Source organism: Hippocampus zosterae, chromosome 21 (assembly GCF_025434085.1).
Source record: "Hippocampus zosterae strain Florida chromosome 21, ASM2543408v3, whole genome shotgun sequence".
Classification (NCBI taxonomy): Eukaryota; Metazoa; Chordata; class Actinopteri; order Syngnathiformes; family Syngnathidae; genus Hippocampus; species Hippocampus zosterae.
Genome location: NC_067471.1, coordinates 4,791,548 through 4,816,511, shown reverse-complemented (window position 1 = coordinate 4,816,511; position 24,964 = coordinate 4,791,548). Strand labels below are relative to the sequence as shown.

Below are 24,964 nucleotides of genomic sequence, written 5' to 3'. Positions count from 1 at the left end.
CTAAAGCATGTTACAGTACTAGGGTCATGAAGTTTAAACAGGTACTTCTATGGTCAATGCAAAAATGTTGCTCTTGGAAGTGTCTAGTAGCTGACAGGTGGGTCGTTTTTCCCCCCGAAAGTGCAGGAGTGTTCAACTGGCAAATTGAGAATGGACTAAAGCTGTTTTTATTTTTTACAGCAAAGGTGACCAACCGTGTACCATGTTCGGGCCAACCCTCAACGCTGCCTTGGCCAAGTATTGATAACCAAGCTCATCTGGGTAAAATACATCAAAATTTTAAATTAAGAATGGATTTCAACTGAAAGATAGTTTACCCCAACTGTATTATGGACTACAATCGCCCCCTCTGGTGGTTAGATAATGTCAATTCTTGGCCTGTGTTCATCAATTCAGATTTTTGATGGGAGGATTTCTCCAGATGCTCCTGTTTCATAAAAAAAATATCTTGTTAGCTTCATTGATCGCTCTAAATTGTCCATAGTTGTGAATGTGGGTGTAAACATAAAAGGCACACCAGCGGTGTGTGAAGATACAGGTTTCATTTGTTATTGACTCGTGTGTTAGTAAGATGACCTCATGAAAACGATCTCATCCATCGACAGTAAGTCCTTTTGACATTTGAAGACAGGTGGACGTGCAGTCCCTTGGGGCTATGTGGGTGCTGTTGAAATCTGTCAAACGCAGGGTTAAGTCAGCACCAGGGGCACTTTCAAAATTCTAAATCATTCGAAATAAAAACAAAAGTGTCATCGTGATGTGTGAGTCAGCGCTCATGTCCCATAGGTTCAAACAAACAAAAAACAAGGACTTACTCTCCTTTTTTGTGTGCATGTATGTGAAAAAAAAACACAAGTTAACAACAAAGTTTTACATGCTTTTTGGGCACCACTATGATCATATTACATGATATGGAACTGGGAAGCATACATAGTGTATATATGAGCTAAAAATACAAGATAAGATCCTTTAATGATCCCCAGAGGCGAAATTCAGGTGTTGCAGCAGTAGAACTAAAACTGAATAAAAAAATATTGAATAACCACATTCAACTCAAATGTAGTATTATATATATTATCTATATAAATAGTACAATAATATAGGGCTCTGTTCCTGCATGCAAATAAATAGAGCATTAGCCCCTCCCTCTGTGACCTCCCTTATGTTCCAAATTAATTATCACTCTCCGGCCTCATCAAGGAGAACCTCCCAGACGGATCTGGGATGAACCATTTCTCCCAGCGTTCCGTGTGAACCGCTGGGTACCCCCACGGTTTGAATGGGCCGTTCCAGTGCAGCAGCTGCGCCTTCCTCAGGAAGCTCTCGGGATAGCCAGAATCTGGACTCCAACCTAAACACACAGACACACACAATTTTTTTTTTTTCCCCCCCATGTCCCTCATTAATCGCCGACTCATCTGGTTGATCTTACCAAGATGTCTGACGTGCCAGATTGGGTCCAGCACTGTATATTTGCCATGAAAAACAATGAGCATAGGTGGTGTGACCACACCGCCTGCCATCGCACTGCTGTAGATGTTTAGCCTGGTTTAAAAGAAAAAAAAATTCAAATCATGATCATAAAATGGAAATGTTCTACCTAAAACCTTTTTTTGAGCTTCAATTTTGACTGGTTCTTTTTCTTATCTTTCTAAAAATGACAAAAGATAGCATGTAATCATACTTGAGATTGTCCTCCATGCACTTCTGGAGCCGTTTGGTAATCTTTTGCTTTTTCCATTCGCGCAAATCCGCCACAAACACACCGGGGTTGAAGGAGCAATCATTGGGATTGATGCCGAGGTCTTTCACTTCTTGTTTTCTGTAGTCCAGGAAGCCCATGTAGGTTGTCTACGGAAGGGATACCCTTAACTGTGCTTCATTTGCAGAAATGAACGTTCATTGAGCAACGCCTGGACGAAGCCCACCTGCATGCCAACGCTGCGCACCATCTCGTGAGTGGAGGGCAGGTCACAGTCGGTGGCGAAGGCAGCTGCGTGTTGCGGCTTTAATGTGACTTCGAACAGATCCTGAATATCACCTGAGCAGGTAGGAAAAAAAATTGTTTAAAAAAAAATGATCGTGTCAAATGGACTGAGCCCCTCTTGTATATCTACCCTGTACAATGACATCATCGTCTACGTATATGACCCTCTCGTGGTTCACCTCTAGCATCGGTAGGTAGAAGCGCACAAAGTTGAGCTGCAAAACAAAAAAAGTCAACACATTTTTTTTTCACTCTTTTTTTTTTTTTAAACCAAACTTAACTGGATGTAGTAGATCCGGTCTGGCAGAGTCAGGCTTCACTTTCCCCTTCAGAACCATCGGATTAAATTCCAAGATCTTATATTTGATGCCTTTTAATTGGGTTTCCTCGATGTAACGTCTGCAAAGAGAGCGTAAACATTTTTTACAGTTGTTGATGATATGAGAACTAATGATAACGAGGTTGTACCTGGTCAGTGTAACAGCATCCCGTAGCGTAACAATGTAGAAGAGCACATTCGCATTTGTGTTGCTGTGGATGCTGTTGATGGTTGCCATGGTTGCGCCCATCCGTTCCTCCGACGCGCAGATGACGACGGGGACTACGCGGTCAATTTCTTTCATCGGTCTATCACCGAATTTCTTCCATTGACCTTGGGAGAAAGCGCAATTATTTGTCAGGGGTGGGGGTGGGCGACGAAAAAAATTTGCGTTTACCTGAAATTTGGTGCCGACTGGAGGCTCTGAGTAGCGAGCTGTGTAGGAGCAAATACAGCATCAGCACCAGCAGCACCACCAGGATCTGATTGACTGGCATAGGGATGCCAAGTGTTTGAAAACACATTTTGGTACTTAAATATGCATTTTTTTCATACAAATGTCTCTTTTTGTGTCAGTTTGACTGCAAACTTGTGACTGACAAAAGACAGCTTGAAGCGGGCAGGTTCAACGGCTGCTAGCCAAGTGTTGTTATTTTCACAAATATATTGCGACGTATTTATTCTCACTTTTTCTCAGAAGAGTCATGGTTCATGGTTGCGGTCTAGGTCATGTGCAAAAATCTGTAAAAGAGAAAAAAACAAAGTGATGCTTCCATCTATTAATTTATCTAACTAGCGCGCTAGTTAGCTAGCTATTTATCTAGCTAGCCTGCTTGCGCGTTATCTATCTATCTATCTATCGAACAAAGATGTGTGGTGCGTATTAGTGGGTTTATGGGGGGAAAGTGTTCACATTTAGGAGTGTCAGGGGAGGGGTCGGCTGGTTGGTCGAGAAAACCAAAACCAGATGTTTTTTTTTTCTCCTAGAGCCCTCGACCACTTCCTTGCAACAGGAAACAAATAAAACACATAAACTCTTATCATGCGACCTTATCACGTCAGATTCAATTGATGACCACGTTTCATATCTTTTTTTGTTTTCCTCAAAGGCTTGTTATCAGAATTTTGCTGACTCAAATGAAACTCGAACACTCAGCAGGACACACTCTCTTGCTTCATGTGTATCTGGTTTGTTTGTCATTGTTTAAAGCTGAAAAAAAACCCCATCTGGAACTGGTTAAGTTCTGTAACACCCACCTTCAGAAAGCTTCCAGAACCAGCCAGCAATGGAACAACTACTATTGGACACAAGTAGATCACTAAACCCACACATAATAATCTCCATTATCCAAATCATACCAAACATTTAAACATCAAAAATCAAAGCATCATCAAAGCAGCCTTTATTCTTTTTACCTTTTCCAGAAAGGAAAACTACACAACACATTTTAAACTACAGCTTACCTTACCAAACAGTTTTCTTTAGACACACGCACAAAATTGTGATTTTCTTTTTTACACTGCATTGTGTATCAATTATTGCATTAAAAAAAAGAAACATTGATATGGAAACATGCCAAAAATACACAATTTAACATTTTGCATCAAAACATACATAATACATCACAAATAGTATACACTGTATGTGCACAATAAGTATTGTGTGTTAAACTCGAGACTCAAGCTTAATATCTGTCGTCTTTTTCTTTCATTGAACTGAATCAGCACATTTTGTTTCAAGACACTAAAATAAAATAATATAGTACAACATAAACTAGGGTTTTCACTATACGACGTATGTCTAAGGGTACTTGCCAGAAGGAAAGGTTTCCAGCATGGTGCTCAGGGTCCATGTCGAGGAATGAAACTGCCCAGTGGTACAAAACCGTCCCCCTTTATTTACTATAATTCCTCCCTCTTTCTCCCCCTTGGTCTCATTCGCCAAGATTCTCATTCTTCGCTCCCATTTTTGCCAGGAGCAGGATTAGCTGACCCTGTTTAATTAAATAATTTTGGTTTTCTTCAAGGATCGATGTATTTTTTTATGTTTTAAAACCTTGAAATACAGCCACAGTTTCAGGAAAATAAACGTCCTTTATTGATTTCAGTAAGCATACAGCCCAGTTCCTGATGTAACTTTTTTTTTTAATTCGGTGAGGTACTTATTTTTTCTTTTCGAGTCCACTTTTAAATATGGCTGAGTTAAATGTACCTTTTTATTACAATATATCTTCATGTAATATTTAAGAACTGTTGGGTTTAAAACATTCAAGACCATTTTGTGTAACTTTACTTCCCATGCATTTGAATTGAATTATCATTTAAGTTTAGTTATATATTTAAGCGTAGTGTCTATGTGTAATTGTGCTTAATGTCACAATGGCTTACAATAATAAACAATTTTGATGAACCCTTAAAGGCTATGTTGCTTTTAATTTGTTGATAATATTAGGAGGTACCTGGCGAGCAAAGTATTTCTTTTAGATTGTACTTGGTGTAAAAAGTTCGAAAAACACTGCATTTAGTGACTAAAAATGCACATGAATATAATGGGTGAAACGATGCGAATCAGTCCGAACTACATTACCCACAACCCATCGGTTTTAATGCTGCTGTTCCTGCTTGAATGACCGGTTCAGGCTTATCCGTAAAACGGTGGAACCACCTAAATGTTTAACTATATTTTCTAGTAACTTAATATAGTTAATTCTCATTGTAAATAATGTAATGCATATGCTAGAAATTACCCTTTCCCAATCACCTGAATCGATATTTTAACAGTTTGTTTGGTCATGGTTGGCCAACATTTTACTCGCCCCGATGTAAAGATTGCTGTCGTGAAGCATAATAAAATGTCTTCATACAGTTAAAAATAGACTGGATTTACTCTAAGAGATCATTTTGAGAGTTTGTTGACCTTTCTACAATCATCATGGACGAAGACGGTCTGAAAGTGTTGGTGAAATTAACCCAGGACGGACAGTTCAGTTCTCTCAAGAAATACATGAAGACACGCGGACTTATGGAGGTTGCCCGAAACAAACATTTCGGCCGATCCGGAGATACTCTTGTGCACTATGCCGCCCGACACGGACACTTGGACATTTTAGACTTTCTCGTCAAAGAAATCGGCACCGATGTTGAAGTTTATAACAACGACTACAAGCGGCCATTGCATGAAGCTGCTTCCATGGGCCACCTAGCATGTGTCAGCTATTTGCTGCAGGAGGGAGCAAAAGTGGACAGTTTAAAGAAGGCGGATTGGTGAGACTAAAATAATTGTACAAGACTTCAATACTGTACTTGTACTGGCTTGCATCTTACTCATGAAAAGCTTAAAGAATGACTCTACCATCATATCCCTTCGATAGCTCAGTTGGTAGAGCGGAGGACTGTAGTGGCGTATGCTGAAATCCTTAGGTCGCTGGTTCGAATCCGGCTCGAAGGAGAAAAATTTTTTTCTTCTTTTTGTATTTTAAAAATATCATTTACATACACTGGTACGAAAAATCACATTTGATTAAGATTAAGACCGAGATAGTAAAAAACTTGTTATCCTGTAAAATACCAGAAAGCGGTGAAGTACATCGAAGTTGCATCTTGAGGTGGAAAAAGTCATCCTTGTGCTTTTTGGTGACATCTTGTAAACAATTCTCCCTCCCAGGACCCCTTTGATGATGGCCTGCACTCGCAGGAACCTGGATGTGATCCGAGAGCTGATAGAGCGCTCCGCGGACCCATTCCTGAAAAATAAAGATGGCTGGAACGCCTTCCACATCGCGTGCAGGGAAGGCGATCCTCTCGTGATCCGCTACCTCCTTGACGTCGCTCCGGATGTGTGGAGAAGTGAAAGTAAGACGCGAAGAACACCTCTGCACACGGCAGGTGAGCTGTTCTCCTCTCCCTAATCAAGACGCCTGCAATATGTAGTTCATGATTTCATTTATTTGCTTGTCGTCCAGCCATGCACGGCTGTGAGGAGGTTGTTGACATCTTGCTTGAGAGGTAAGACGACCAGAATCCAAGATCCTTATACTGTCACATCAAATCCTATAACCTGATAACATGACAAGCTGTCCACTGTAGTAACCGCTATCCCTGAAAGCGTTATCATGACTCACAGTGAGGGGTGCTTTTTTGCTGGCAACATTGAAATACAACCGTCGCAACGCTGTCATAGTCTCATTTCAAGGTTCATGTGTTGTCCAGATGCGACTACACCCCAGACAACAAAGACAGTTGCGGGGCCACACCTTTCATGGATGCAGTGAGGAACGGACACATCTCAGTGGCCAGGCTCCTTTTAGCGAAACATCAGGTAGAATCATTTGCTAGATAGTTCCGAGTTGACACATACTGTTAAGCATATGTCAGATATTTATGTTTGAGGAAATGTGTGTGTTTCTCCTGTACTGTAGGCTTCTCCAACTGCAGTTGATACACTTGGCGTTCAACCAGTGCACCAGGTGGCTGTCACTGGCCAGGACGAGGCGCTGCGGTTCCTCGTAAGGGAACTCCACGTGGACGTCAATCAGAGGGCCACTGGCTTGCAGCTCACCTCTTTGCATTACGCCGCCAAGGTAGGCTTACAGTTGTGTTTATACTGTATGCAATTCATGAATCGATTGTTCTCATCCATGTGACTCTATCACGATTATACCAGGAGTGACATCCCTGTTTAATGAAAATATGATAAGACAGTCTCGCACTTTGGGTGTGTCTTTGTGTGTTTTTAGGAAGGCCACGTTTCCACGATAAAGACGCTGCTCGATTTGGGAGCAGATCTGCACGCTCAGGACAAAAAGGGCAGAACAGGTAAATGTCAATCTCCATTCCTGCAGCCACCCAACTGCACTTATTCTTATAATTTTTTTGTGTCCCCCCCCGCAAGCTCTTCACATGGCTTCCATCGGACAGCACGCGGAGGCTGCCAGGACGTTGCTGCAGCTCGGCCTTAAAGATTCCCAGGATGCATCTGGCACCACGGCACGGCATTTTGCCAAAAAGTCAGACATAATTGAAGTCTTTGACAACAGTTAATCAAATCCACTAAAGGGCAATATAATTCTAATGTAATAAAGACATAAAAAGCAATGTTTTTCTTTTTTACTTGAAACCACATTTGCTGGAACTGGTTCTTGGCACTTTTTTTAAAAGTGCTCTATAAATACAGTTGAGATGTAGTTCCTGGAATTAAAAGTACAATTTTATTAACCTTAAACAGAAGACACCCAAAAATCTTACTAAAGTACAGCAAAAAAGTCGTACTTTCTTACTTCTCACTACTGCCAGTAAGCTACGGTTGTCTATATCAGTAATTCTCAAAAGAGTGCTAGTGGTAAGCAGGTTGTCTGAATTTTATTCTGCCAAATATTAAAATCATCTCCAAATCAAAATGAACGGCGAGTTTGAGTTTAACCATGTTGTCCATGATGATTAGATGCAACAAACAGTAACGTTAGCCCGCGTGCTAACTTTGGAGAACTTATCGTCAACAAGTGATTGACAGGCGCCAGACCACGCCCCACCCCGTTGTCGCCTGACGCAGTCTGAGCCCCCCCTCCTCAACTCAACCCAGCCGGATCTCCATTTTCTTCTTTTCCCTGCCAAGGAGCTCTGCCGCACCAGAACCCCAAAAGGCTTAATCGAAATGAATGACGAATACGACGTAATCGTCCTCGGCACCGGACTGACGGTGAGGAAATTCTTCAACAAGTCCGCTCGCCTCGCTTTGCAACCTGTTAACCCCGCTGTTAGCTCTAAAGGCTAACCGGGGCCTAATTAGCTTCGGCTCGCGCTAAGTAACTAGCCGAACACGAGAAGCTGGCTAACTCAACCGCCGCCAATTCCCCGTAATAGAAACATCCAATTAAAAAAAAGTGTTCGTTTTAAGTTAGCTCAGTTGTCGCGTCGCTTCCGAGACTCGAAAGTGTCGCAAAAAAAACGGTTGGTTGGCAGTCTAGCGCAAGTAATGGTAACTCACTGAGTCGCGAGAAGATTAATCGTAGATTATTGTCGTGCTAACATTAGCCCATCTAATTTCAGGTCACCACGACTGCCAAAAACGACGCCTAAATGTCCAGTTGAACTTGTGTCGTTAGATTGTAACTTTGTTTATTTCCCCCTCGTGACAGTTTGTACTCATTAATAAATGACAGCCAATAAAGTGGAATATAACCACAAAACTCGGCGGGCGGTTGTTTTCAAAACGTGAAGCCACCGAGCAGCACTCAAGAGGAAGCAGGGAAGTGAAATTTCAAGTTTTAAGAGGCCTCGAATGACGTAAAAGTGTTTTGTCAAGCTAAATGTCGCCGTACAGGCAGTCTAAACAGGAAGCAGATGATGTGAAATATCAAGGTTAATTTTCCACTGTTTCATACACTGCAAATGAGTATGATCATTTAAATTGTTAAACAGCAGCCATGAAAATAGAATGTAACTACACATTTTGCTGTTTTATCGAACCCGTGTCGTCACGAGTCAAGCAATATAGTCCACCTTTGTCGATTCCAAGAGTAGTTATTTCACGGCCACAAAACGAGATCAATTATAAACTCAAATTTTATAACCCCATCGTTTGCTGACATGACAAAGGAAGCTTTGGTGCCTGCAGGCAGGGGAACCGAACAGACTTTATTTCAAGTTTCTTTTGAAAGGGGATGTTACTTTTCAGGAATAAAAACACAGTTGGACTCAGTCGAATCGATTTAAAAAAATATTTTGCGTGTCCAATGGCCGACTACCTCCTGGGTCGAACGTAGCTTGGGTTGACGACTCAGACTCAGGCAAGTCTAAGACAAAAAAAAAACATTTCAAGCCCAGAGTCACACAGACTTCAGTACTAAACAATTCATTGAAATTTTAACAAATTTCAATTAACTACTAGAACCATGATGTTGTATTGGACACATATTCATCTGACAATAACATTGTTGTATACCCTACAAATGAAATATCTTGGTTTCGCTCTTAAGGGCTGACGCATGACCGGCCTAATCCTGTGATTCACTTTGAAAGCAGATTCACTTTTTTTTTTTTTTTGCAGCCTGAGATCTGAACATGCTATTGCTCTTGTTCCATTTGGGTGGTTTGCAGTGTGGTTTTGTGTCCCGACAAAAGATCTTATTGAAACACGGGATTAGAAAACACATTGGATAATCCGCGTGGGGCGGGAAATCTCAACACATCATAAAATATCATTTGGAACAATCTGCTGCTTTGCTGCGAGGAGTCAGGAAGCACTCTCAGCGCGTTTAAGCCTTCACCGAACGTTACGGAAAGGAAGTGAAAGCATGCCGCGCTTCCTCCCTCGCTATCCTGCATCAACAGCGGCGGCTGAGTTTGTAGCGAGCGATTCCAAGCAAGTGACATAACTAAAGTCAATTCAAAGGGGACGTAGGTCATAGAGCGAAAAGTTACACGGTGTCATGTGCTTTTTTATTGGGAGACCAGCTGACCTCCCACCCAGCGGTTGATTGGTTGAACGCAGTCTGGTGGAGAGACGAAGATAATAAGACCCCTCGCCTGTCCAACTTTTTTTTTTTTGCTTCTGACAGGAATGCATCTTATCCGGGATCATGTCGGTGAAGGGGAAGAAGGTGCTGCACATGGACCGCAACTCTTACTACGGAGCCGAGAGTGCCTCCATTACGCCTTTGGAGGATGTATGTTGTCCCCCCCGGCCCCCCTTCCCTGCCATTTTTATTTATTATTATATATTTTTTTTATGATACCTCCATAACGGATTGAATTTCATTTGGTTCGGTTTCTTTCCAGCTCTACGCCCGTTTCAACCTGCCCGGCAAACCTCCCGAGTCCATGGGAAAAGGTCGCGATTGGAACGTGGACCTGGTTCCTAAATTCCTGATGGCCAATGGTACATCTTCCTCCACTGCATATTTTTTTTTTGGGGGGGGGGGGCATTGGATTGTGAATAACAAATGTCCGCTGGGGGGGCGGAGCCCCGCCGCTAATAACTTTAAAAAGGTTTATAATAGTTTGAATGTGTCACAAAATGGTGGCAAAGAACTACTTTTGTTTGATTGAAGCTCCTCACTTCACTTCATTGTAGTTTGTTGACACCGCCATGTTACAAGATGGGGCCAAAACAATACTTAAATATTGGACAAGGATTGATCATAAAAACAGTAAATAACACTGCAAGTAGCTAGCTAAGAATGAGGTTACTTTTTTGACGGGGGCGGGGGGCGGTGTCATTTAGGACATTTTTTTTTTTGTCTTTTGAGCACAAAGCAGTTTCCGTTCGCCATTGGTCCCACTCAAGCCATCGAATTCTTCACGATTTCCGAGATTTCTTTTTTTAAATAATATATTTTTTAACCACGCTTCAAATGCCAAAGCCGTTTTATTATTATTATTATTATATATTTTTTTGACAATGTATCTGATGCTCGCCTCTCTCAGGTCAACTGGTCCGCATGCTGCTGATCACCCAGGTGACTCGCTACCTGGATTTCAAAGTGGTAGAGGGCAGCTACGTGTACAAGGCCGGCAAAATCCACAAAGTCCCCTCCACGGAGTCCGAAGCCCTGATGTCCAGTATGTCACCGCGGAGCGTCACCGCTTCGATTCGTCCCTTCCCCTAAGCTGTCTCTGTGAACCCCCCCGTCAAGGTCTGATGGGGATGTTTGAGAAACGACGCTTCAAGAAATTCCTGGTCTTCATCGCCAATTTTGACGAAAACGACCCCAAAACCTGGGAGGGCATCGACCCCCACAAGACGACCATGAAGGGTATTTTCCAGAAGTACAACTTGGGCAACGATGTCATCGACTTCACTGGCCACTCCCTCGCTCTCTACCGCACCGACGAGTCAGTCATCTTTGCTATTGTGCACCCGCAGCGCGCATATATATTTTTTCCGGATGATGGATCACGGCCATACTCTCTTCTCCCCGTTCAGTTACCTGGATGGTCCCTGCCTTGAAACGATAAACAGAATAAAGCTCTACAGCGAATCCCTCGCCAGATACGGCAAGAGTCCGTACCTCTACCCCTTGTACGGCTTGGGCGAGCTGCCGCAAGGCTTTGCCAGGTATACGAGCCGCCATTCGTCGCGAAGCAATAAAAAAAAAAATCAGTGGGTTCATTTTGGCTATGACTTTTTTAAAAAAATAATTCCAGGCTGAGCGCCATCTACGGCGGGACGTACATGTTGAACAAGCCCGTTGAGGAGATCGTGATGGAGAACGGAAAGGTGGTTGGAGTCAAGTCGGAGGGGGAGGTAAGTGTGGGATGTTTTTATTGAAAACTATTCCAGATTGTCATTTGAATTTCCATTCTTTTGTCTCTCGGAGGTGGCCAGGTGCAAGCAGCTGATTTGCGATCCCAGCTACTTTATGAGTCGGACTATGAAAGTGGGCCAGGTGATCAGGGCCATCTGCATCCTGAGTCACCCCATCAGCAACACGTCCGACATCAACTCGTGCCAGATCATCATCCCCCAGAACCAGGTCAACAGGAAGCACGGTGTGTAACTCTCCAGCACTCGAAACACGCCGATCGATCCGATTTTTCAAAGGCAAGTGTGCGGCGGTGAACTCCCTTTCTCTGCTTCCAGACATCTACGTCTGCATGATCTCGTCCGCTCACAACGTGGCGGCGAAGGGTAAATACATCGCCATCGCCAGCACAACGGTGGAAACGAACGACCCCGAGAAAGAGATCAAGCCCGCCCTCGACCTACTGGAGCCCATCGAGCAGAAGTTTGTCAGCATCAGTGACCAGTATGCCCCTACCGACGAGGGCACCGAAAGCCAGGTGAGCTGAGCAATCGCGACGCAAAATGCACATCTTTTGTTTAAAAAAAAAAAGACTTCCAAGGTTCCTCAAAAGGTTCCTAATTAAAAGGCTCCTTCTCCCCCGCTGTAGATCTTCATCTCCCGTTCGTACGACGCCACCACCCACTTCGAGACCACCTGCGACGACATCAAGAACATCTACCGGAGGATGACCGGCTCGGACTTTGACTTTGCCGAGATGGAGCGCGGGAAGAAAGACATCTACGGCGACGCTGCCGAATAAGAGACCGCCGCTGCAGCAAGACAAGTCCTCGTTATCAAAGATGAACGCTGCCCATAACTGAAATATCACATTATATAGAAAGAATACCTACTCGAGGGTGGGGGGCACTCGCAGGAATATGTGGCGGTCTCATGGGAAAGTTGATCATGTAGAATAATGAAAATAGCATTGCTGGATTAAGAGCAGGGAGCGTGCTACTTTTTTTTTTAATGACTCTCAGATGGCTGACATACTGAACAGTGGTAACTAATATTGAATGATATTCTACGATTTGATGTTAAAACTAATGCCGGATCCAAAGATGCCAAATAATGATCCAGTACATCATATTGTGTTATTATTTTGTAGGTGTGGGGTGAGGGGGGGGGTTGACTTGTTCTGTCTTAAATTGTATTTCAAACGTGTTTCAGGTATTTGGTCACATCAGGTTGGTTTGGTTTGTGAAAACAAATAGATGTCACCAACGTTGGCTTTAAAGTTTGTTTTTGTATATTTCCCCACTGCAGCCACACACTACCATAAAAAGTACCTGGACCTGCCGTCAACAACTTCTAAGATGTATTATAGTCGTCTTGTTTTGTGCTAAATGAAGCAAAAAACGCTTCAGGACCAAATGTGTACTGCGGCAGTATTTGAATTGAGAGCTCTGTGATGTGTCATCTGATGAAACGACAGCAAAAAAAAAAAAAAAACATGGGCTCCACTGATTTCTGTACTGCAAAGTAAAAAAAAAAAGTTTGTTAAAAATGTTTTGGATTCTTTTTCTCTCAGCAGTGTTGGTTAGTATGGAAATCAGAGCGGCTGAGGCTATAATGCCTCTTAGAGGACTGATGCTTTAACCACACAAATCCGACACATCCAGAATTTTGATATCAGTTCAGATGTGCGTTGAATACAAAACAAAAAAAAAACAATGCTTGTGCTAAAGTGACCCATAATTCTACACGCAGCTCGGCGAAGTAATTTTGATTAAAACGAAGTTGAACATTTCCAGTCATGAAAATTATGGACTATACAACATGCATTTTTTTTAATTTACGGACGCTGGGAAGGCTCACTCGTATAGATATTTTTAGTTTCTTTCACATACCCCGTGTAAGACTACAAGTCCCATGATTCAATGCGCCACTCGCATCCAATTACGCCGACTCGTGCTGAACAGACGTTAAACAACATGGCGGTGACACCGGCGCGAAGTTCATCTTTGCACGATTTAGGTGAATAATTTTCACTTTAATTTTACTGAATTAAATCCGCAATTGCTGGCGTCATTTCATGACGGTGTGCGCCCTCGCCAGAATTTTAAGTGATGCAAACAACTCAGTTGAGTCGCACGTTAAGCTAGTTTTCTGTACACCACCTGCTTATTTCTATTTTGTGTCATTTGCCCTTTGCGGACAAGGTTTGTGGGCGGACCGGACTGCCCTCCACGAGGCCGCATCTCACGGCAGGGCTTTACAGCTGATACGGTTGATAGAGAGTGAAGCGTCAGTCAACATCGTGACCGTGGACAACATCACGCCGCTGCACGAAGCCTGCCTCCGGGCTCACCCGCACTGTGCCCGCCTGCTGCTGGAAGCTGGAGCCCAGGTTGTGCTCGTGCATTCGCTGTGAACAATCTGTTCCAGAATACTTTTCTAAAAAGCAATTTGTCCGAAATCCGAAACTATTTTATTCGCCCATGATTAGGGGCTAAATCAAAATGCGGAAAGAAAAACAGTCAGATTTACGTAAACCACAACAAAAACTCTGCTCACAATGAACGTCACACGCGGAAGCGTCACTTCTTCGTGTAAGGAAGCCGAGAGGAGTCAACTGGCGTATTCGGGTTTGGTCGAAAACCGGTGTTTGGTTGTAAACAGACGTAAAAATTTCGAATTTTCTGGTCGAAATGCGATTTCACAGAACAAAGTAATACATTTGAGGGGGGGGCAGCTTATTAAACTGGTTTAATTTTATTATTATTATTTTATTTGATAAATGTCCAGTGGTTAGCACGTCGGCTTCACAGTGCAGAGGTACCGGGTTCGATTCCAGCTCCGGCCTCCCTGTGTGGAGTTTGCATGTTCTCCCCGGGCCTGCGTGGGTTTTCTCCGGGTGCTCCGGTTTCCTCCCACATTCCAAAAAACATGCTTGGCAGGCTGATTGAACACTCTAAATTGTCCCTAGGTGTGTGAGTGTGAGCGCGGATGGTTGTTCGTCTCTGTGTGCCCTGTGATTGGCTGGCAACCGGTTCAGGGTGTCCCCCGCCTACTGCCCGGAGACAGCTGGGATGGGCTCCAGCACCCCCCCGCGACCCTAGTGAGGATCAACCGGTACGGAAAATGAATGAATGAATGAATGAAAATATTTTTAGTCATACACATTATACATTGAGAGGAGAGTCAATTGCCATTCAGCGTGACGTGATAAAACCCGAACAAGGACACCAGGTTTTTGAAAATGAATGGCTCCTGTTTTACTTTCAGGTGGATGTGCGGAATATCCATGGCAGCACTCCCCTCTGCAACGCCTGCTCATCCGGCAGCTTGGAGTGCGTCAAGCTACTCTTGCAATATGGCGCCCAAGTCAACCCGTCACTCACCGCTTTGACGGCGTCCCCCCTCCATGAGGCCTGCATCCAAGGCAATAAAGCAGCGCACTGGCAACCCGGTGATGTGAATTTAGTATAACGTTACCTTCCGTCCTAAGGAAATCCTGAGATAGTCAAGCTGCTGATCGCCAGCGGTGCTCAGCTGGAGGCGTACGATGTCCACTTTGGCCCACCGCTGCACATCGCGTGTGCAAAAGCACACGTGGAATGTGTCAGGGAGCTTCTCCTTGCAGGTCAGACAATACCGTATATGTACACTGGATATAAAAAGTCTACACACCCATTCCAAATGCCAGATCTGAATGCACACCCGTTTCCCGCAGGCGCCAACGTGAATTCGAGCAAATTTCACGAGACTGCCTTGCACCTCGCCGCTCGACTCGACACGCCGGACGTGATGGAGCTGCTGGTGGAGTTCGGAGCCAACGCGCACTCCGTCGACAACCGGGGACGAAAGCCCGGCGACTACTCGCCGCCTGCGTCGCCCTCCTGTGCCTATCTCAGGTTTTACGAAAGTACGTCAGTCGGCTCTTGTCGGCTTATTCGTCAAAGTGGCGAGTTCATCAATACGTCGCGTTTGTGTGTTTGGGCTACAGGAAACCCGCTGAGCCTTCAGCAGCTTTGTAGAATCACCGTGAGGAGAGTTCTTGGTACCTCTGCCACGACGGTCATAGGTTTGCTGGACATATCCCGTCGCATTCAAAGCTATCTCCAGTTTTGTCACTAAAGTTTCAAAATGGAGGTTTGATTTAACGAATGTACAGTGAAACCGCCGCTATTTATGAGTGTTGGAGGGATTGAAATCGTGAAAGCTTAAAAGGTCGCGACTGTACTGCGATCGCCTCGAGATGTCGCAAGACGGCGCCAAAAGGACTACTTTTGTTTAAATGAAGCACCTCAACTCACTCGAACCCCTTACTCGCTGTCCCTGAAAGGGTTAACTACTGAATACAGCCGTTTATGTAGCATGGGTTCATGTACTGTGTACATTCGAGAGGGCACGGTGTTGGTGTTTTATGCTCATTTCCGTTTTCAGCCACTAGGTTGCGTCGTTCACACACAATTGGGTCGTATCATAAATCTGACGACAATCCGCTAAATGATCATAAAAGCCGACCATATGAACCACATTTTGTTTCCTCGTTTTTATTCAGGTCATCAAAAATGCTGGGGGATGGAATAAATGCCGTTATTTATTTGGGAGTTGCATCTGTTAACTCATTCACTCCCAAAGACGTTTTTAACCGTCTTTTCAGACTTGGTCCAGAATTGGCTGGTACTGAACGAGTTAAAATGCACACAGACAACGGTTCTCCAGCGCGCAACAGACTGCGACCATCTTATCCAACAATGTGACTTCTCCACCGTCGCGCAATCGCATCGTATCGGCCGGCAGAGCCACTTTGAAGATTTGATACTTCCGGTGCATCTTTCCCAGGATCGTTTCAATGTGCGCTCCCAGATGCGTTACGCCTCCCATTTCCTTCTCCGCGAGGCAACCGTCGGCCCGGACGAAAGTCGGCCGGTCGACCTCGGCGTAAAACGAGACGCCGCTTTCGTCCGCGTCGAAACCGTTGCCCAGGACGACGTCGCCTGGCAACAACTTATTCAGGAAGCCGCTTTCCTGCAGGATCTTTTTCGCGGGCGTAAAGCCGCCGCCGCGCCCTTTTGATACAAAACCCGCAAATCCACTCGGCGTAACGGCGATTAAATACCGAACGGCGTCATTGCCTCCGCGTTCTTTGTGACGCGCCGGTTTTTGAACAAACACTCGAAAACAGTCAACGATGGCGACGGATTTGCGACCGAAGGCCTCGACGAAGCGGCGTGGTATCGTCATTTGTAAAGTACTTGGACTGGGCCACGTAATGGAAGGCGTCAGCTTTGTGTACAGAAACGAAACGGTCTCCCGAAACATTGTATCCACTGCGCTTGTCGAGACGCTGAAAATGTGGGCGAGGTGCCGCGAGGGCAAATCCAGCCGGAGGCGCATGAAGGTCAGCAGAAGGACTTGAAAAGGACTGAGTCTGCTCTCCCGGGTCGGCATGAGAGGTAACAAAAAACAGAAAAAAGTCATGAAAGAGCCAACGTTTGGCATCCCGGTGTAATATTCCACTTTGTCGTCGTCGTCCTCAAAAAAGCCGTCGGGCATTTTGAAAGCGTCGAGCTCGCGCCTGAGTCGTCGGTTCTCCTCCACCAGTCGGCTGATTTCCGCAACCCTTTGGATGCACGATTTGCATTCCAACTGCCCGTCCAGCTCTTCTTGCTTCACTTCCTTTGTTCCGATTCCGCAGCCGTCCGCGCTGCTTTCCGTTAGTTCCCGTTTGACTAGAACGTACGACTTCTCCTCCAGTTTGACCTTCCACGTTAGCCCTTCTTCGCAGAGCGTCGGCTCTTTCGTTGTTGACTCTCCTCCCTGCTGGATACGCCCGCTTTGAAGAGCCGAGTTCCTTCTTTTGGCTGAACGCGGGGCATCGCCGTGTTCGCTCTCTGTGATGAAAGGAAAATGAAAACTGTATTTTGACCCTTTCACGCATTGGGAAATGAAGAAAATTAGTGGAAGTGGCACTCAACTGCGCTTCCTGCCTCGAAAGGCCTTTGTCGTCTTCTTGCAGCGGGAAAGTTCTCCACGCTGCTTTCTCCAACGTCGTATCATGGATTCGTTAACTCCGAGCTGATGCGCAGCTTTTCGATTGCCCTTTTCGATTGCCAGGTCGATCGCCTTCAGCTTGAAGGCCGCAATGTAGGCCGTACGTCGCATCTTCGTCATGATGAGACGCTTGTTTGGTTCCGAATAATGATCCGAATGCTCCTATCTGTGTGGATTTGAGTTTAAAAAAGTGTGAACGGTCAACACTGGAGCATTGCTCTCATGGAAAACAAAAAAGCCTGAACACAACTACTGACAAGGAAGACTTATTTGATGTTTTTTTTTTTGCATTGAAACAAAAAAAGACGACAAGTGCACGAACCCAACTCATCTCGCATGAAAAGAGCGGCACGCGTTTGGAGCGGTGCTGCTCGGCAGAATAGAAAAACTACAGTTCCTCGACAGCACCATATGACGTGGCGCGCCATCTTAAAAATACGAATATTGTGAATATGGTATTTTGCGGACATTTATGGACATCAGTCGCCGTTTGTTCGTATCAACGAATGTAAATTAACAGCTGCCAAAGCGAGAACTAATTCCCACAATTTACCTCGATGGAAATGTCGACAGCAAACGAACATGAAGGGCGTTATGTTGTCAAATGTGATGTCTTCGCGTCGGATAGCGGCGACACAAGCCGACAGACGCGTCTTGGAGACTTCCCTGATCTGCGCCCCGTAGCTTTTCTTCCACGTCGGGTAAGTAAAAAATCTCGACCCGTTGTCAAATTTCCTGCCGCGTCTGTCGTGTGACTTGTTGGTGCAACCCAGAACACAACATATGCGAACCATAGCCGCGATAACAGATAATAAACACTGAGCGCCTTTCCCTTGTTGACGATTTCGTCGACTTCTTTTATCCGACAGGTTAGTCTCACACACACTATGTTAATGCGAACGAACGCCCTCTATCGCGACTTTATGATATTGCATCCAAATAATCGTGGCGGAAAAGGTAAACAAACATTCAAGTCAAGTAAAAATACCTGTAAAATAAAGTTATGTATTTGAACAAGGAATTGCACTTACCGGTAGTTTCTTCACACCTCAGCCAAATAGCGATGTTCATTCGTATTTACTAGAGTGAAAGTGCATTGTTTACTCCAACCGCCAGGTCGCGGTAAAGTGCAGGTTACCATGAAAAGGACCGAAGAAAAATTCCCCAGCATCACCGCTGCTGGAAAGCGTCTTGTTTACAAACATCGTACGAGACTTCGGCGTGTTTCTCCGCTGGTCGTGGCAGGCAATGGACTTGGAAAACAGCCAACCATATTACTTCGGAGACATCAGTGAGTATCAACGAAAAAATTCGTAGTATGTGTCAAGGAGAAGCTAACGTTAATGTTGCATAGATCAGTGTCATTTTAGCTGATAACTTGATATAACCGTGCTGTCAACATACCGCGTCGCTATAAACAAAGAGTGAATAATAGCAACATTAAAATGCACTTTAAAGACTTTACATTACAAAAACTATAGAACACAGAAACATTTGACTCTTATTTTTATCTTCATCGGTGCAATTAAAATCATTTACACTTTTTTTTGCACATTTTCCAAGTGCACGTTTCAAGAGCAAAGTTGTCTATTTTTTAAGTTAAACAGGTGAATTATTTCAGGCAAAAAAAGTTACAATAATGACGAGAAATAAGCAATGTTTTTTTAGAAAAGGACTGTTTTTGAGATGAAAATATCTTCATCAACCTATCATGTTGCAACCGTCGCCTCTCATATTTTGACCTCTTTCCTTCAGGCTGCTGGTCAGAGAGAACTGATGTCCACAAGGCAGCGGCGCTTGGTCAGGCTTCCCTTCTGCAGCACCTCATCGAGTGCGGCGCGTCTGTCAACATTGTGGCGGTGGACTCCATCACACCTCTGCACGAGGCCTGCGTCCGTGGGCAGGCTCAGTGCGCCAGGCTACTCCTAGACGCTGGAGCTCAGGTGACCTCAAGTGTTATTGGAGAGGGTAAAAAAACAGCCATGTCTGTTCTTATGACCTCTGATGGATGTTAGGTGGATCCGAGGAACGTAGATGGCAGCACCCCACTGTGTGAAGCTTGCTCTGTTGGGAGTTTGGAGTGTGTGAGGCTCTTGCTGGAACGAGGTGCCAAAGCGAACCCTGCCCTCACCTCTCGTACTGCCTCACCCCTCCACGAGGCCTGCATGGGAGGCAAGTGCTTTCACTGTACTGTAGTCCCAACAGTTTTGGGATCCTTTTTAATAAGCGCTTTACCCAATTTTGCTTCTATTGATCTCCAATAGGCGCTTACAATATTTAACATTTTTATTTGCAGGAAACTCAGACTGTGTGAAATTGCTGATCGCTGAGGGTGCGTCTCTGGAGGCGTATGACCTTTACTACGGGACCCCACTGCATGTAGCCTGTGCTAACCAACACACACACTGTGTGAAAGAGCTCCTCAATGCTGGTGAGCATACACGTGACACTTTTCACACCATTCTGATTAAAAAAAAAAAGTAAAAGTTGAGCTCAAATTACAATAGGCTGTGGATGTCACACAAACACATACATAGACGTGCTATGCGATATCTGGTAAAAAAAAATTCTGTCATCCTTTGTCTTTTTTTGGCTGCTTGACTGAAAATAATCACATTGTCACCCCTGACTTCTTATGAGTTCCATTTAAATCTTGCATGTAAAATAAAAGTGTATTTTTTATGTCATCATGCTTCAAAAAATTTTAAGCTATTTTTTTTCAATGTGTTGTGTTTCGATAACTCCAGTTACCAGACATTATTATACACTGTGTGAACATTTTATTCAAAATATATCATAAAAATAATGGGATCCCGAATAATCAAATGTCGACATCAGACTTTACCGATGAAAAATGTACTTTGTCGGTTTATTTATATACTGACAAGAAGCGCTACACTGCATTTTCTTTTATGTCCACCGGGTAACACAAGTCATTTGAAAACAACATTCTTCTCAATTTATGACTTTATTTATTTTCACTTGTACACACAATTTATACTGAGACCAAGTTTTTCCAGAAGTTTATTGGTTTAAAGACACAAATATGTCAAGGGAGCAGGCTCTGGGCCGCATAACATCCACTGCTGTTCACAACACAGCAGTACCGCGGTCGAATGACGCCATAATCACGCGACAGCACTTTTAAATATCGATTTCGATAGAATTTATCGTTTCGTTGTTGCTGCCTGAATTAGAAAATTTACAAATTACTTATTATTATTATTGTACATAGCGGAGGGTAAATTATACTAATACCCCTTTCCTTGCAGGTGCCAAAGTGAACGCTGCTAGGGTACACCAGACGGCGCTGCACCACGCCGCAAAGAGCGCGCAAGTAGAAATGATCGAGACCCTCGTGGAGTTCGGCGCCAACGTTTACGCCCGGGATAAACACAACAAGAAACCCATCGATTACGCCTCGCCGGGTTCTGCGGCTGCAGCCCGCCTGCGCTCTTACGAAGGTATGACTCAAATTTTATCAGCAGTGGCGCAAAGGTGCCACCCGAGGGCGCCCAAGGATAATTTTTGATACAGCATCCAACAACGCACAGATGAGAGGAATTGCAAACCATTTATTATTTTTTAATCGTGTTTATGTTGCTGTTCTTTTCTGTAGCCATTCCAATGAGTCTGCAGCAATTCAGCAGGTTGGCAGTGCGACAGAAGCTGGGCACCAGGGCTCTGAAGGTTGTTGCTCAACTCCAGTTACCAAAGCTCATTATCAGCTACCTGTGCTATCAGTGATGGGATTCGTATGGTCATTATAACAGAAAAAAAGGACTGGAAACTCTAGAAAAGCACGAAAGACAATGCATTAATTCAGTCGACACACATTTTAGTGAAACGATGTCTTAATATAATTTTTTTAATTCACAAATTCTCCGTGATGTTGGACCCTGTCTGTATTTTTTATTTATATATTTTAAAGAAGAAATGCACTTATGTTTATCATATTCATTGCATCATGAAACGTATCTGTAATTAAAATGCTTGTTATAATGTACTTGTTCCTGCCATTCTTTGATGCACGGCGTTGTTACGGCATGTAAATTCTGAAGGCCTTGTCAAGGAAGAAGCAGTAAGCCAGATGCTTCTCTTTGTTTGGTTCAGTACTGTATACTTACTGTAAATGCATAGTTTTCAGCCAGGGGGCTATTTCTGCTCCAAATGACACCGGCGTGAGCTAATTTTAGTAAGGCGTGCAGGAAGATGTTTATAAATTCTCAGACGCGCTGCAGTAACATCTTGATTGTGGTCCTTGTTGACATGACCTCTTTTGGAATGTTTCGTAACCGGCCTATTTAGCCCGCGATTTATCTCAATGTTGAACTGGAAGACAAATTCAGGGCATGAGATGTTTGCTGGTATTTAGGTAATGGCGCTGTATTTAGGGCCTCCTGTTTCTCCTCAGTTTAATCTTTTATTGTAGTCTGATGCTAAGGGTGCCATGGAATCCAAGGGGCACTAAAACTCTAGTGGCATGGCACACATAGACGAACAACCGTTCACGCTCATAGTCACACTGAGGGACAATTTAGAATGTTCCGTTGACCTGCCCAGAGGGAATATGGGAGGAAACCGGAGGGCACAGGCACGGGGAGAACATGCAAGCTCCACACAGGAAGACCGGAGTCGGAATCTAACCCTCGACCTCTGCACTGTGAGGCCAGCGTGCTAACTAGTCGTCCACCGTGCCATTAATTTCTATAAGCTCTTAAAAAAAAATTGGTATTCCTATAGATTCATAGGTAAATCAATGCCAAACTAAGACAAAAAATAATAATTCCAAATAAATGACTTCCGGTGCCGGCTCCCAACCACAATGGACCCACGGACGTATGCGGGTTTTTCAATTAAAAACAAAACAAAACATTAATTTGTTTTTTAAGAGGCAGGAGGTTTTTTTTAGCTTCCCCACATTAAAAACGCATCAATTTTATTTTGTTAATTTTCTCCCGCATATAATTGGCGAAAATTAAAGTGCATTTCGATTTCAAAACGCATTTTCGCCATTTGCTGATTGCCTTTCCGGCGCATATACGGGAGCCCACTTTCTTTCGTATCTCTGACAAAAGGCGAATTTACTAAACATTTCAAGAAGACAAACCGTCCGGGACACACGCACTAAAAAAAAAGTAAATATTAGGACCAAAAAGGGGAAAAGAAACATACTGGTGTTTCGTGAAGTCTAACCACTCACTTGCTAACTGCTTCAACATGGTATGCTAATCAGTAAACTAGCGAATTAATTGTTGTTTAACTGGCCCGCAAAGGTGGGCCTTAAAATAATTTCTGGACAAAACGTACTCCGTTTGACGTTTACATCACATTGTCCTAAAGTACGCAATTGTCATTTGTTGATAGTATTTACATACGATATGCTAACGTTTCCCCCTTGTTGGGAATCGTCCAAATGCCCTTTTCCCATATATTTTGTGTCGGGTTTTTAACACTAGTTGCACGTAGTCTTCGTTAAAACCGCAAAAAGCTTTTGTGAATGACTTTCACACTCGCGTCATGTATAATAATAATAATAATAATTATTATTATTATTAGTTGTAGTCGTATTAGGATAAATACCGATGAGCAGTCGTGTACATACTGTATGGTTATTTAAATGTGACATTCGATATTGATTGTTATCATTTCTGATTGATATTTTCTCGTGTACCCGATTTTCAGATAATTGTGCCTTTATTTGTATTGATTTGAAAATCGAGTGACATATTATCCTGTACAATCAACAATGGGAGAAATGATACTCAATCTTTTTCTATGTGTATGTATAATCACCGACAGATGGAGGGGTCGCCATAGAAAATCTTGCCCAGGGCGCCACATTGACTCGGGCCAGCCGTGGAAGAGAGGAGACGCGAAAATATACACCGCAGAGGTTACACAAAATAACCATCAATTCGCCCTCTGTCTCAAAGACCGTGCAAGATCTTGCGTAGTGGAGTGAGCATGATCCTGACAAAGGTAAGGAAGCTGCGTCCAAGTACACAACAGGAATTTGTTAATCAGCACCATCATCCGTTGGGGTGAAAGATTTCAGTGCCCACAAGGTACCCTGAAGATGGCCCCCGGTGAACATCTAAATGACTCAGAGGAGACCTGGGGAGAAGTTCAATGGCCAGGTGAAACCAAAGTTTGAACTATTCGACACAGACCTGACCCGGCGTGTTCGGAGGATGAAAGAAATCGGCATTTGAACCACAGAACACCCCCGCGGTCAAGTGCAGGGGTAATGCTGTGATCTTTTCGGAGTGTTTATCCTTCAAAGTGCCATTCACTGATGTTTAATTAAGACCATGTCCGGGTGCATATTCAATCTCTAGCAGTAACGCCAGAGCCTTTAAGACTCGTTAAACACAGAAAATCAGTGTGCTCTAAATTCCAGGCGGATAACCGGGAAGGCATGTGTGGAATTCCAGTGCGCCAAGGTGAAAATGGAGTGAGGCATTTTTTTTTTGGAGGGTGTTTCATTTTCTCTGATTGAAGGATGCATCACAATTTCAAGGTTTTGGGTTCGAATTCCATCTCAGGCCTTTCTGGATTTTCTCCGGGCACTTGGGCTTCCTCTCAGTTTCCAAAAACGTGCGTTTTCACTTGATTGAAGACAAAATTATTGTTCCCTGGCATAGGCTCCAACTCAAATTCCGTTGGCCACAGGAGTTCAAAACATTCTGACAAATCAGTTAAGTGAAGTTATGTTTGAACCATCGATTAATTGATGGTTAATTTTAAGGATAAAGTGTCAAATGCCCATGTCAAGTTTGTCTTTTAATGCACATTACTGCCATCCGTAGGGCTGGAGTGGAACTGCATAATTATTTTTAATCAATGACATGTTTTAATGAATTTATATTTTATGTACAGGACTCCGTTACAATCGCAGGGGTTTGTTAAAGTGCTCTATCAATGAAGTTGAGTTAAGACATGTACGGTTGAGCATTGTTTTGCCTCAATTGATAGATGGCAGACGTTTTGGGAAGTTGTATGTTCACTAAACACGTTAGGTCTTCCTGATCGGGTACATGTATCTTCGGCTGATCTGCAGAAGGTCACGGTGGATTGTGCTGCCAAGTCGCTGTTGTAAACACAAAGCCAGGAACACAATGCACCAGGCGCCCTGCTGGAGTGTACCCATTTACTTACAGCAATCTAAAACATAATATTTGATTGCTTGCCTTGTAAAAGTTGGCGCTTAGAACGTGTTTTTCTGCCTCTTGATTGACTTTCAAAGTGAGCTACTGTACTGTTTCTTTGTTGCAGGAGTCTGCTGGGCTTTGGGAAGTAAGTGTGAAGTAAGTAGCGGTTATGTAATATTTATGTAATGGCACGCACACACCCTGGTGCAAGAACAGT

General features: G+C 43.8%; 6 protein-coding genes, 1 long non-coding RNA gene and 1 other non-coding gene across 8 annotated transcripts; 6 read left to right on the top strand and 2 right to left on the bottom strand.

The window, feature by feature from the left end:
- Window positions 1–865: 865 nt before the first annotated feature.
- On the bottom strand, window positions 866–4,282 carry glt8d2 (glycosyltransferase 8 domain containing 2). Its single transcript, XM_052056208.1, has 10 exons — window positions 4,122–4,282; window positions 2,994–3,047; window positions 2,704–2,796; window positions 2,456–2,639; window positions 2,269–2,386; window positions 2,118–2,202; window positions 1,929–2,041; window positions 1,685–1,851; window positions 1,433–1,545; window positions 866–1,351 (listed from the first exon to the last, which is right to left on the bottom strand). The coding sequence occupies exons 2-10, from the start codon at window positions 3,010–3,012 to the stop codon at window positions 1,173–1,175; spliced, it is 1,071 nt and encodes a 356-aa protein (XP_051912168.1). The 5' UTR covers window positions 3,013–3,047; window positions 4,122–4,282; the 3' UTR covers window positions 866–1,172.
- Window positions 4,283–4,957: 675 nt separating this feature from the next.
- Window positions 4,958–7,400, top strand: ankrd16 (ankyrin repeat domain 16). The gene is made up of 7 exons (XM_052056207.1): window positions 4,958–5,570; window positions 5,971–6,191; window positions 6,269–6,311; window positions 6,516–6,624; window positions 6,725–6,886; window positions 7,043–7,121; window positions 7,198–7,400. The coding sequence occupies exons 1-7, from the start codon at window positions 5,239–5,241 to the stop codon at window positions 7,344–7,346; spliced, it is 1,095 nt and encodes a 364-aa protein (XP_051912167.1). The 5' UTR covers window positions 4,958–5,238; the 3' UTR covers window positions 7,347–7,400.
- trnay-gua (transfer RNA tyrosine (anticodon GUA)) lies at window positions 5,668–5,754 on the top strand. The gene is given in 2 exon segments: window positions 5,668–5,704; window positions 5,719–5,754. It is a non-coding gene; the product is annotated as a tRNA-Tyr (tRNA).
- Window positions 7,401–7,829: 429 nt separating the features above from the next.
- On the top strand, window positions 7,830–12,819 carry gdi2 (GDP dissociation inhibitor 2). Its single transcript, XM_052056191.1, has 10 exons — window positions 7,830–8,001; window positions 9,863–9,970; window positions 10,083–10,182; window positions 10,731–10,865; window positions 10,940–11,138; window positions 11,230–11,361; window positions 11,451–11,550; window positions 11,624–11,795; window positions 11,887–12,086; window positions 12,198–12,819. The coding sequence occupies exons 1-10, from the start codon at window positions 7,957–7,959 to the stop codon at window positions 12,348–12,350; spliced, it is 1,344 nt and encodes a 447-aa protein (XP_051912151.1). The 5' UTR covers window positions 7,830–7,956; the 3' UTR covers window positions 12,351–12,819.
- Window positions 12,820–12,970: 151 nt separating this feature from the next.
- Window positions 12,971–16,073, top strand: asb13a.1 (ankyrin repeat and SOCS box containing 13a, tandem duplicate 1). Its single transcript, XM_052056221.1, has 6 exons — window positions 12,971–13,567; window positions 13,753–13,940; window positions 14,819–14,975; window positions 15,042–15,176; window positions 15,267–15,458; window positions 15,540–16,073. The coding sequence occupies exons 1-6, from the start codon at window positions 13,471–13,473 to the stop codon at window positions 15,668–15,670; spliced, it is 900 nt and encodes a 299-aa protein (XP_051912181.1). The 5' UTR covers window positions 12,971–13,470; the 3' UTR covers window positions 15,671–16,073.
- Window positions 16,074–16,086: 13 nt separating this feature from the next.
- Window positions 16,087–18,477, bottom strand: LOC127594169 (uncharacterized). Its single transcript, XM_052056189.1, has 3 exons — window positions 18,147–18,477; window positions 17,518–17,759; window positions 16,087–17,433 (listed from the first exon to the last, which is right to left on the bottom strand). The coding sequence occupies exons 2-3, from the start codon at window positions 17,711–17,713 to the stop codon at window positions 16,232–16,234; spliced, it is 1,398 nt and encodes a 465-aa protein (XP_051912149.1). The 5' UTR covers window positions 17,714–17,759; window positions 18,147–18,477; the 3' UTR covers window positions 16,087–16,231.
- A 255-nt stretch (window positions 18,478–18,732) lies between these two features.
- asb13a.2 (ankyrin repeat and SOCS box containing 13a, tandem duplicate 2) lies at window positions 18,733–21,593 on the top strand. The gene is made up of 6 exons (XM_052056227.1): window positions 18,733–18,884; window positions 19,349–19,536; window positions 19,609–19,765; window positions 19,890–20,024; window positions 20,866–21,057; window positions 21,213–21,593. The coding sequence occupies exons 1-6, from the start codon at window positions 18,842–18,844 to the stop codon at window positions 21,338–21,340; spliced, it is 843 nt and encodes a 280-aa protein (XP_051912187.1). The 5' UTR covers window positions 18,733–18,841; the 3' UTR covers window positions 21,341–21,593.
- A 967-nt stretch (window positions 21,594–22,560) lies between these two features.
- Window positions 22,561–23,993, top strand: LOC127594253 (uncharacterized). The gene is made up of 3 exons (XR_007960659.1): window positions 22,561–22,816; window positions 23,396–23,575; window positions 23,652–23,993. It is a non-coding gene; the product is annotated as an uncharacterized LOC127594253 (long non-coding RNA).
- Window positions 23,994–24,964: the final 971 nt, after the last annotated feature.

Excerpts from the sequence above, each read along its gene's own strand:
- ankrd16 (XM_052056207.1), top strand. The coding sequence starts at position 5,239 with ATGGACGAAGACGGTCTGAAAGTGTTGGTGAAATTAACCCAGGACGGA. Across the intron at positions 6,312-6,515 it reads GTTGACATCTTGCTTGAGAG|ATGCGACTACACCCCAGACA; the intron begins GTAAGACGACCA and ends TGTGTTGTCCAG. Across the intron at positions 6,887-7,042 it reads CTTTGCATTACGCCGCCAAG|GAAGGCCACGTTTCCACGAT; the intron begins GTAGGCTTACAG and ends GTGTGTTTTTAG.
- LOC127594169 (XM_052056189.1), bottom strand. The coding sequence starts at position 17,713 with ATGACGAAGATGCGACGTACGGCCTACATTGCGGCCTTCAAGCTGAAG. Across the intron at positions 17,434-17,517 it reads CTTTCGAGGCAGGAAGCGCA|AGAGCGAACACGGCGATGCC; the intron begins GTTGAGTGCCAC and ends CTTTCATCACAG.
- asb13a.2 (XM_052056227.1), top strand. The coding sequence starts at position 18,842 with ATGGACTTGGAAAACAGCCAACCATATTACTTCGGAGACATCA. Across the intron at positions 19,766-19,889 it reads CCACGAGGCCTGCATGGGAG|GAAACTCAGACTGTGTGAAA; the intron begins GCAAGTGCTTTC and ends TTTTATTTGCAG. Across the intron at positions 21,058-21,212 it reads CCGCCTGCGCTCTTACGAAG|CCATTCCAATGAGTCTGCAG; the intron begins GTATGACTCAAA and ends TCTTTTCTGTAG.
- asb13a.1 (XM_052056221.1), top strand. The coding sequence starts at position 13,471 with ATGCGCCACTCGCATCCAATTACGCCGACTCGTGCTGAACAGACGTTA. Across the intron at positions 13,941-14,818 it reads TGCTGGAAGCTGGAGCCCAG|GTGGATGTGCGGAATATCCA; the intron begins GTTGTGCTCGTG and ends TTTTACTTTCAG. Across the intron at positions 15,177-15,266 it reads CAGGGAGCTTCTCCTTGCAG|GCGCCAACGTGAATTCGAGC; the intron begins GTCAGACAATAC and ends CGTTTCCCGCAG.
- glt8d2 (XM_052056208.1), bottom strand. Across the intron at positions 2,387-2,455 it reads GATGCTGTTACACTGACCAG|ACGTTACATCGAGGAAACCC; the intron begins GTACAACCTCGT and ends CTCTCTTTGCAG. Across the intron at positions 1,352-1,432 it reads CTGGCACGTCAGACATCTTG|GTTGGAGTCCAGATTCTGGC; the intron begins GTAAGATCAACC and ends CTGTGTGTTTAG.
- gdi2 (XM_052056191.1), top strand. The coding sequence starts at position 7,957 with ATGAATGACGAATACGACGTAATCGTCCTCGGCACCGGACTGACG. Across the intron at positions 11,139-11,229 it reads GCTCTCTACCGCACCGACGA|TTACCTGGATGGTCCCTGCC; the intron begins GTCAGTCATCTT and ends CTCCCCGTTCAG. Across the intron at positions 11,796-11,886 it reads CCAGGTCAACAGGAAGCACG|ACATCTACGTCTGCATGATC; the intron begins GTGTGTAACTCT and ends CTCTGCTTCCAG.